This window comes from Daktulosphaira vitifoliae, unplaced genomic scaffold (genome assembly GCF_025091365.1).
Source record: "Daktulosphaira vitifoliae isolate Bord-2020 unplaced genomic scaffold, ASM2509136v1 Scaffold_4, whole genome shotgun sequence".
Lineage (NCBI taxonomy): Eukaryota > Metazoa > Arthropoda > Insecta > Hemiptera > Phylloxeridae > Daktulosphaira > Daktulosphaira vitifoliae.
In genome coordinates, this window is record NW_026099575.1 from 42,719,342 (window position 1) to 42,730,335 (window position 10,994).

At 25.2% G+C, this 10,994-nt stretch overlaps 1 protein-coding gene across 1 annotated transcript; it reads right to left on the minus strand.

Moving 5' to 3' along the window:
- Nucleotides 1–3,075: 3,075 nt before the first annotated feature.
- Nucleotides 3,076–10,691, minus strand: LOC126905992 (uncharacterized). Its single transcript, XM_050686216.1, has 6 exons — nucleotides 10,558–10,691; nucleotides 10,364–10,493; nucleotides 9,478–9,572; nucleotides 9,264–9,407; nucleotides 4,557–4,599; nucleotides 3,076–4,493 (listed from the first exon to the last, which is right to left on the minus strand). The coding sequence occupies exons 1-6, from the start codon at nucleotides 10,612–10,614 to the stop codon at nucleotides 4,315–4,317; spliced, it is 648 nt and encodes a 215-aa protein (XP_050542173.1). The 5' UTR covers nucleotides 10,615–10,691; the 3' UTR covers nucleotides 3,076–4,314.
- Nucleotides 10,692–10,994: the final 303 nt, after the last annotated feature.

Genomic DNA, 10,994 nt, shown 5'->3' on the forward strand with positions numbered 1-10,994 from the left:
TGATGTTAGGTCAACAAGCGTAGATGTTAATAATGATGATGTTGAGAAATTCTTTTTTGAACATAACCGTGATTTTTTCTTATGCCGGCTTGATCACACATGGGAGAGGGTACTTGACAGTGTGTTCATCATTATGGTTTTTTAGGATGAGAATCACAGGTGGTAGGAAATATAGATCAATTTAATCAATAATTATGTGTGTATGTGCAACACTGAACCTACGGATGTACGACGCGCACTGTTTGAATACAGTTACCTGTGACCTGATACTCATGATAATTTTATTACGTTACAATATATATATATATTTGTGTTGAGCCGAATGCGTACTGCGACGGCGTTTATCAGTTTGTGCGAGTGCGAGATAGTCAGCTGTGTACTACTTCAGACCGATTCACGGACGGCATTTGTGTGTACATTCACCCCGTTCTTTTCCTATCTTGAACGTCATTTGCACTGCTCACCACCTATATTGTCGCCTACATTGTGAAAATTCAATTTTTTCTTAATAATTTCCGGCACTGAGTATTAAAATTTGTTGACCCCACTGTAAAGGCTAGCCGTGTTGTCGCCAACGGACCGCCGAGTCAAACGACAGAAGTTTTGTCAGGGAATAGCCATAGTCGGAACTGGTCGCACTATTTCCCGTCCGTAGCGTGAGTTTTTTTTGTTGTTGTGTGCGCTGCAACATTTTAATTTTATATTTATTTTTCATGAGTGTCCGCTATTTTTTTTTTGTATGTAATTTTTTATTTATGGCGTCGGCTAATCCTGCCTCCATTTTCTGTAGCCCTTCGGGGCTAGTAATGTATAATTTATTATTTTTGAGCCATACCTATTATTGTTTTTGTTAATGCGCCATTAATGTGGCGAAATGTTTTTTTTTATTTTGTTATATTTTTTTTTAGGAGCCCCTTACTTTATTTATTTAGGTTCCACAACATGGCAGGTGTTACAAGACTACCTGTCATGTTATATCTAGATTTTTTTTGTATAGGTTTTGTATAATTATGTTTTCTGGGATGATGCGTATACAGAGTGTTCAGTAAGTCAGGAAACGGGTATCTATTGTTCTCATTGTTACAAACAATGAGAACAATAGATACCCGTTTCCTGACTTACTGAACACCCTGTATATCATTAGTACAATGTGGTGACGTAGTGCACTTTATTCCGGGGTGTCCCAACGTCTTGCAAGCTAAGTCTAACTGCCTAAAACCAGTCGCTTACTTGGGGCGTATAACCACCGTGCTTAGCGGTAATGCCGCGATTAATAGCCGGTAGGTACCTGAAGACGTTCATCGTATTCTCTAATAATAAAAGTGTAGGTGTAACTAGTATTTTTTTTTATTAATATCTGTTTTTTTTTTCTCTAATACCCTTTAATTTTTAGACGAGGTTTTTTGACCGTTCGGTTTTTTACCTCGTATTAACTTAATTTTTTTTTTTAATAAAGTCCCCTTAATTTAACTTAACTATCATTGTATTTTTTTTTTGCGTGTTCCATCTTCAATGGACTCGTGTATTTTTTTTATCTTTTTTCCTTTCAAAAACCAACTTCCCTTAGTTTGTAAGATACGGGCAATGGCCTTGTATAAGGTCATTCCTGATCTATATGGTTATGTGACAACTGTCACGAGGTTTTGGTGTACATCAACTATCAACGACTCAACGGACATCGACTTCAATCTTTAATACTTTTCAATTTTTTTTTAAATTTTTTTTAATGTACAAAATTTAATTTTCTTTTAAAATATCCTACTGTGGTCCGACATTACATTGTCTCGCCCAGTGGGTTCCCTAGGTAACATTTAAAAAATTTAGACACACTCCAATTTTAAAATTACCCCTTTCGGAAACAAAGATTGGTATAAACAATCGTGTACTAATTATTTATATATACTTATAATATACTTATTAAAATCCATTAATTATTAATTAAAATGAAGTTATTCTTCGAGGTCCATTCGACGGGTCATCTTAATTAATAATTCTATCGAAGACTTCTTCGCTGTCATAGAACTTCTCTACTTTGAATTATGATCTACATCTCGATCATTCTCCCTGTAAAATATAGTTTTATAAATATCAATATATTTTGAATAAAAATTCGATTATTGCAGCCTTACTCCTATATAACTATTTAGTTCAATATTTTAAAACCTAATTTCCCTTGTTTATCTTTGAGTCAGATAATCAAGTAGTCGAATAACTAGGTCAATTATTAACCTCTTTAGTTGTAATATAGGTCATTATTTTGTAAAACTGAAAACAAAGCATTTTTGTAATGTTTGGTTTAACTATGAATTTCTTAATCTATTATTACAAAAATATAATATAGTCTATTATTTGTAAACCTAGAAGTAGAACACTTATGTAATGTTTAGATTAATTGTAATTCCCCAAATTATTGTTACTAGACCAAGAAGTAAATAATTATAAACATTTTTTAAAATTATGGCATTATGAATCTCTTGATCTACTATTACTAAAATATAATATAGCATTGTTATATTATTATTATTATTATATTATTATTTTGGGGCACCAGCCACATTACATCATTGTCTGTTTATTTATAATATTCGGAAAAGTCCGACTTGGTTCATTGAAACATTATTATATATATTATTTTATTCGGTATAACCAATTTATGCCTGTGTATCCGTTAGTCGTAGGGCTGAGTCCTACCTTTTAGGTAACGCATAAGCAATTAATGTACAGAGTAATACTGATAACACAAGTGTGTTTCAATTATTATATATTTTAGTGTGCAATTTCTATCAATATGCAAATTGTCCAACTGTTAATCTGGATATAGATCATTACTTATAATATATATTTAGTATATAAAAACGATAGAAAATGTCCACATTAGAAATATTCAATAATAATTAAGAGGTGTATTATAATAATAATTAATATATATAATCAAGGTTAACTGTGACCGTACCAGCCAAGGGCTTACGCTGAGCCACCACAATCTTGTTCACTATATTTTGAATATAGATAGACATATTCTTAAAATTTTATTATGGCAAGTTCAGAATAAGTATTAAGAATATCAAAATCGACTATAAGGAATTTATCAAATATATTATTAATAAAAACATAGTATAATTTTAAAAGTATAAAAAAAAAATAAATCATAATAGAGACAGGTCACATTGGAGAAAATATTTTTAAACGTGTTTTTTATGAACGAAGTATTTTGTCAAGGTGATGAAAGCGCGAACTGATGATTTAGATTTAATACATACATAAATCTAATTAATCAAAATAAATGAAAAAATCTACAAACGATTGTTAACACTGAACCGAGAAGTTAATACAAGATTAATTCGAATGACTACTTAAGGGAATAAAAGTAAGCACCATAATTTATTTACATGTTTTACTCTTTAAGACTTCACATAGTAAATAAGAGTAGAAAAAGGTAAAATAGGAATAACTTTACTGAGTAGTTTAAATTATTAAGACTACTCTTTACTATACATATTACACTCCAAAATCCCCATATACTATCTCAACTCTAACTCACTCCTTACTCACAACTCCTCTATACAAATATATCCCTACTTCATCATGTTAATTTTTGTTTATTACACTAAATAGACAATTAAAATAATTCATTTTTATTGTTTTTAAATTAAATGTCGAGTTAGATTTAAAATGATAATAGGTTTCTACAAAGTTAAATACTTTTTCTTTGTTATTTATGAATTTCTTGACTCTATTTGTGTAGTCTTCTATTAGTATGTAATGATCCAAATTTTTAATAATATTTCACTGTATAAATCATTTCTAAAAAAGTAATTTTGGATTTTATATGAAATTATACAATGAATTGGAACAATTATAATCAATTTTTATTTAGATTTTTTCGTTTTTCGGAATATCTCGCAGTCCAAACTGAAATACAGACTGTTTACTAGATTTTTGTATACTATTCAAATAAAATTTTCCTTTTAAATGCTGTTTTAAGAACAAAATAATAATGAAGCTTTTTTATAAGCGATTATTAAATATTTATAATAATATGCAAAAAACTAGACGCCAATATGAACTTGACATAAAATGAAATTTAACCCACACAGCGTTCAAATAACAACGTTAGCGTATTATTTTAAACATTACTAAAAAACAAATGAAAGAGTACACTGTTAATAAATAAAGATAATAAAAATAATTAATAAAGAATAATTATAAAATGGCACAAAGTGAACAATAAATTAAAAAACGGGATCTAAGTTACTTTAAAGCAATAAAAATATTAATGAAATACAATAAATGATTGGACATAGAAATTACATTTTAATTATTTAATAGTAATACTAATTTAGGCTTTATTTGATCAGAGGTGTGATCCATTAAGGCATATTTAATAAATTCGTCGAAAATTTTCAGATCTTCTATTTTACCAAATTTCCATTTATACAATTGTGCCTGGTATCCTAATAATTCTATCAATACTTCACTTAAATCGTATTTATCTAAAAAATATAAAAATATAAATAAAATTATAGATTTTTTATAATAAGTTGTTAAATAATTACAATCTTCCTTAATGTTTGTTTTCCAAACAGCCAGTGTATCATCCTAAAATATACAAAATAATTTATAGTAGTACGCCTAAGTAGAAGAGCGTATTTAATAACGAGAGTATTAGAGTGGACCATATTTTTCAATTTTCAATTTTAACAGTCGCTTAACAATTTCCTTTTCATTTGTATGTAAATAAATTACTTGCAAAACTTTTACTCTATTAAAATTCATTAAAACGTGCACTAAACACTCAAGGTTTGTCATAAAATATAATTTATTCTGATTGGGTTTTGTATTCATTAAATATAACATATTTTTTTGATTTTTTTAAGTTGCTTTTATGATAGTTTATAATTAAGAAATGTTGAAACTTTTAAACACAATTTCAGGTCAACTTCCATGTTTAGAATTTATATTATTAAATAGTGTAATATAGGTCATTATTTTGTAAAACTGAAAACAAAGCTTTTTTGTAATGTATGGTTTAACTATGAATTTCTTGATCTATTATTACAAAAATATAATATAGTCTATTATTTGTAAACCTAGAAGTAGAACACTTTTGTAATATTTGGACTAATTGTAATTCCCCGAATTATTGTTACTAGATCAGGAAGTAAATATTTATAAACCTTTTTGAAAATTATTACTATATGAATTTTATAAAAAGACAAACAAAATATTTTATTATATAAGATGAAATGGAATAAATTGAAAGAGGAGAGAGAGAAGACTCGGGAGTTACGAAGGTAATCTCTTTCCGCGTGGTACGTTTGTGACTTTAAGTTTTCATTTTGTGTATTATTTATTTATTCTGTTTTAAGTGTATCATTATTTTATATGTTTTATTTTGTTTGATTATGTCTTTATTAATTACATTTTGCGTTATTATTGAACTGTTATAACTATAAGTTAGAACAAAAAGATTATTCCATATATAAATACAACAATAGAAAATATTAATGAGGAAAAAATATTCTATTTTTTAGATTAATATGTGATCAGATTCTTTTATAATTACTCTTAACAGTAAATTTATGAAAAAACTAAAAATTTCGTTAAAATCACTATTTTTTTTGTATTTTTATTGTAATTAATCATTAAAATAGAAGTCTTAGTAATCATTTGTATGCACTTTTGGTGTTTAAATAATTATTTATAGTGATATACTGTACATAATACATTCTGCTAGTTACATATTTTTTGATTTAGATATATTTATTTATTATTCATACGTAAACTAATAATTATTAGTTTACATATCAATAATAATAATAATAATCATACAATAATCAGTAATCATATACTTATTATATATTAAATAGAATGATTTAAATAATTAGCTGCGTTAGTAAATGTAAATTTAGTTGCATAGAGATGCTTATGATCACTTATTAAATTCTTTTTTAGAAGCAGTTTCATTTAAACCATCATATTTTATAATCAATTTAATTAGAAATTTTAGAGCTGATATCGTACATATCTTATGACGATAAAGTTAATCACACTATTAATAAATATTGAAACGATTATTGTACATTGAGATACAAATTATTAAAAAACATCAGTTAAATTAATTGTGAGTAAGCTATAACAGGTAAGGGTCTAAATGGGGTATAAACAAATTACGTATGAGATTTAAAATTCCAAAAGATTTTTAACATTTTTATTCTAGTAATTGAGAGTAAATTGATTAGTACATTAAAGGAACTTCCATTATAATGAATCCAAAATTGGTTAATGATACTACTGGAAGAATAATTACATTAATTGAAGAGTTTATTAAAATAATAACTACGGAAGAATCTTAAATACAATTTTTGCTAAAAGTGAGCACAATAAATTATTTTATAAATTAGTCAATAGGTAATAAATAATTGTATATCATTTGAATGAAATTTGCTTTTAACTACAGAATATACAAGATTATAATTTTATTATACATCGTATTAAATATATTAATATATATTTTTTCAAATATAAACCTTTATCTGCCAAAGGGGAATTCAAAATAGCAGTTTTTCACAAAAATGTAACTTTTTCAACTTAGTTTCAGTAGTTAAAAAACATACTATTTTTGCGTTAACATTTTTATTTAATATTTTATTTTTTTCGACTTTATACTAACATTACTTCTTGAGAAATGTATGGATTAATAGAAATTTTTGTTTAAGTGTATGTCTATAGATAGTGTAAAATTTTTAGTAGATTTATTTAATTATTCCAAAAGCAACACCAATTCCTATTTTCTTAATTATTTCATGACTACAAATTTTATGTTCTTTTAAGTACAACACATGAATTAGTACTTATTAAAGTAATTAAAGAAAGTATGAATTTGATATATAATATAATTGTAATTTTTACCGAGAAATTATAAAAAGTTATAAAATTGTTTTATACAAAGTTTTTGTTGGTTTTGTTTTTTAATTCATCCCTTATACCTTATAAGGTGTGAACTATGTTGTTTTAAATAACAACATAAATATTTAAATAGATATTAAAATAAAAAATGTTTTAATAAAGAAAATAACTGGTCAATAAAAACTTTTGATGAGAGGCGATAGCGACCATCGCCCACCCACCGAATATTAATGCATATAAAATAATCGCAAAGATGTAAAATTGAAAATTTTATAAAATACCAGATTTTTTATGAATTTTTAATGTTTTTAATTTTTTCTGGGAAGGTTTACGTAACTTAATGAACAAGATCAAATAGTCATCCTTTTTAGAAAATAGAAAATATAATAAAATAATTCTATATAATTATTGTCTGATTAAAGTTTGAACGAATTCAAGACAAAATATAAATAAATTTGTTTTTATGCCAACATTTTTGCTTTAAGTGTCACGTGTTCATCCAATTTAGTTTAAACTTTGAAGGAATTTTATATAAATAAAAAATGACACGGGGCTTTAAAAATTCAACAAAAAAATTTCGGCTTATAAAAATATTTACCACCGTAGAGGATAAATTATGTCTTAATTACTCATATAAAAATGAATTATTTACAAACACATTTTATATCACAATCCATAAATGTACATTATCGTAGGAGGAGGATGGAAACGATAGAAGGTCAACTAACTCAGATTATTATCTAAAAAGGTGATAACAGTCCATTAATAGTATAATATCAATAAGCTAAGCTCTCCATAATAATAAAATTCAGTGAAACATTTAAAACTATTGCTTAGGGAAGGATCAAACTTTAAAAAATAAATTAAGAGCCAGGTTTTGTAAAAAGTTATTACGTCTAAATGTATATGTCATAAATTATAGTTCGGATACCGTCAAGTACATATTAATAATAATGAAATAATAAATATATAAAAAATATATATTACATAAATATAAATAATGAAATAAAACGCTATCATGATTTATGATTAAATAAGTTTTTGTTAGGTTCGCAAACTAATATATCAAAGAGCTACTTTTTTTTATCAATATTATGTGTAACTATCGTTGATAACGATAATATAAGATGATAATAAAAGATATAATCCTATATTGCCAATAATTTACGCATTTTTAGAAGAAAAATTACTAGTTTTGATGCTAATACTACTATTGAAATCATTTTATTTCAACTAATCTGTGGACAGATAAAAATAAAAAGAAGAATTGTACTTCATTGACTTTATATTATATAAGTGATGATTAGGAATTAAAATGAGTATTGTAATACTGTAATAATACATGGTCAGTTTCCAATAGAATAAAAAAATAAGAAAATATCTCAAAAATTTATTTATTTCTAAAAAAATTGCTCTATTTGAAGTCTATGTATTCAATATAAGAATTTCTAAAACGGCGAATTTCTATTCCTATAGCAAAATTAACCCATATTTTTTGTTCAACCTCGACGGCTTTTTGCACATAGAAAATAAGTCATCTAAAAAAATTGTTTTCTTTAAGTTATACTATATAAGATAAGTTCTAATCTAACATATGTTTAAAAAACGCAGTATTTCCTTAACATTTTCAAAAATTAAGCTGAAAAAAATCTATTTTCGTAAGTTACATTAAAAGTTTGTATGTTTCAAGTTTTGAACCATTCTTATTAATATTACAAATTTTCAAAAAAATTATATTATTTCGTTCATTTTAAAAAGTTATGGCACTTAAAAAAAAAGTACAGATATACCGATTTTAAATATCAAAAATATTTTGGAAATTTTCCCCATTTAAGGGGAACGAGAGAATTGTTTTCAATTTTCAAGGACAATTTCTTTATCTAGATATGATGTTTGATCTTTTGACGTATCGTTGTTAGAAATCGGGCCGGTGAGAGCTAATAAATAGTGGTGAAAGACATAAAAAAAACACACCTTAGTAAAATTAATTTCTCTCAGCTTCGTACCGAAGCTAAAACTTTAAAAAATATAAATTAAAATTGTTATATTTAAAAAAAAAATGTTAAAATAAAAAAAATTATGTTTTATAAATTAATTTTGAATACAGAAGAAATGAATGAAGATGATTAAATATTTACAATTGCTTTTAATTATTATAACCATTTTTTGATGACATATATTTAGAGAATATCGATTTATAGAAAATATCGTTTGCTAACATAATACATCGTGTTAATAATCTAGAATTACTGAAAATTTACACATAAATGATTCTAAATTCTTTTGTAAAATTCGTACGTATTAGCCTGAATAATAATATCTACAAAATAACACGTAAATAAATTTATAATTACATCATTAATAAGACCACTGAAGCCAAACAAATCAATCAATGTATGGAATTTCTCCTCCTCTACAACACAACCATTGTCTTTTAAGCCAATGTCAGATATATGATCGAACACTATTTTTAACTCATTTATATCCAGTTTTATAATCTAAAAATTCAAAATAATTTATTACTGAGTCATGTAAAAAGATAATGAATTAATTAATATATGATTTTACTGGATGTTCATCACCAGTTAGTATTATTTTATCACCGGCCTTATCAAATGTATGCATAAAATGTAGAATGTCATAAACTCTTTTATGTTCTGTATCTATAAAATATAGAACACTTTAAACTTTCAAATTGTTGAGTTAATATACATATATAACACACAAGGAATTACAAATACCGGTAGCTAATTGGTTTTTTATGACGACACTATCACTAATACGGAGCGTTTATTATTAATGGTATTAGGGCACATTTTTTGAGTCAATAAATACATCAACAGACAATACAGAATACATATATCTTGATAAAGTCATAATTGACAATAAATACTGCATATCTATGATAGCGGCGTCATAGAGAACCATTACCAACTTATATTAACCTGTTACCTACTATATCAACTATATTTTTTTAAATAGAAACATACATATTTAATTAACTTATAAAATAGAAAATTACGTAATTTAGAAAATGACTGGTCGATAACAACTTATAGACCATTAGTTCAGAAGTTATTAACAAATTAAAGTATTGACTGGTAATAGGGCGATACCTGCTTTTTTTAACACTGGACATTTCCCTTTTGAATTACTAGTCCAAATGATGTTATTGATCAATGGTGTTCTTAATCACATAATTTTCTTTATAATTGGCTATTGAAATATGTATGTTACTATTTGAAAAAAATAAAATGTACACCTCCATAACATATAAGGAGAAAAATTGTATAATATTTTATAACAGTTACATTGAGTTACATATGTAACTAACAAAAGCCAAAAATGAAATTTACATAAAAATTATGAGAAATTGAGAGTTTAATTCTAATAGAATCTTTCTTTATAAAAGTTTATGATAAAAATAAAGCTAAAAATTATACGTAATAATTACCGTTATGATTATAATTGTATTCTTTATCGACATTAAAAGCATTTATCACTTTGTTTACTATTTCTTTATCATTATAGTTTTTTACCAATATTTGCAAGCATTGTATTTGTATTGCATTAAGTCCCTTACTCTTTAAAGATTTATATATTACATTTGTTAAAAAAAAATAAATAAATAGTTAAATAAATACTTACCATTGTATCGGTAAAAAAACATAATGCACAAAAGATTAGTATAATTTTTAAATGCATTACAATGATTTTAAGAAAATAACAAATTAAAAAATAATTATATAAATGTTTAAATTTTATCTGAATAATTTTACGTATGTTGTGTTGCAATTTATACTAAAATATTGCAAATATTAATTGTTTATTCTAAAATAATGTTTTTCGTAAAAACAAAAAAACAGATTTTAATGCATTTGACATTATTACATTTAGTCTTCATAAATCACATATTTAAAATTATTTCAATAATGATATCACCTAGTGTTTAAATTTACTATTCGAAAAATAAAAAACACATTTAAATACAAATACAGTGTTATATGGTTACAGTTTGAAAAATTATATTTTTCTTGACTAATTAACGAAAATTTATATTATATGTATCTTTATAATGGTAAAAA

Coding starts and splice junctions, on each gene's coding strand:
- LOC126905992 (XM_050686216.1), bottom strand. CDS start 10,614: ATGCATTTAAAAATTATACTAATCTTTTGTGCATTATGTTTTTTTACC. Junction 10,494..10,557: donor GTTTTTTTACCGATACAATG/GTAAGTATTTAT, acceptor AAATCTTTAAAG/AGTAAGGGACTTAATGCAAT. Junction 9,408..9,477: donor TAACTGGTGATGAACATCCA/GTAAAATCATAT, acceptor TTGAATTTTTAG/ATTATAAAACTGGATATAAA.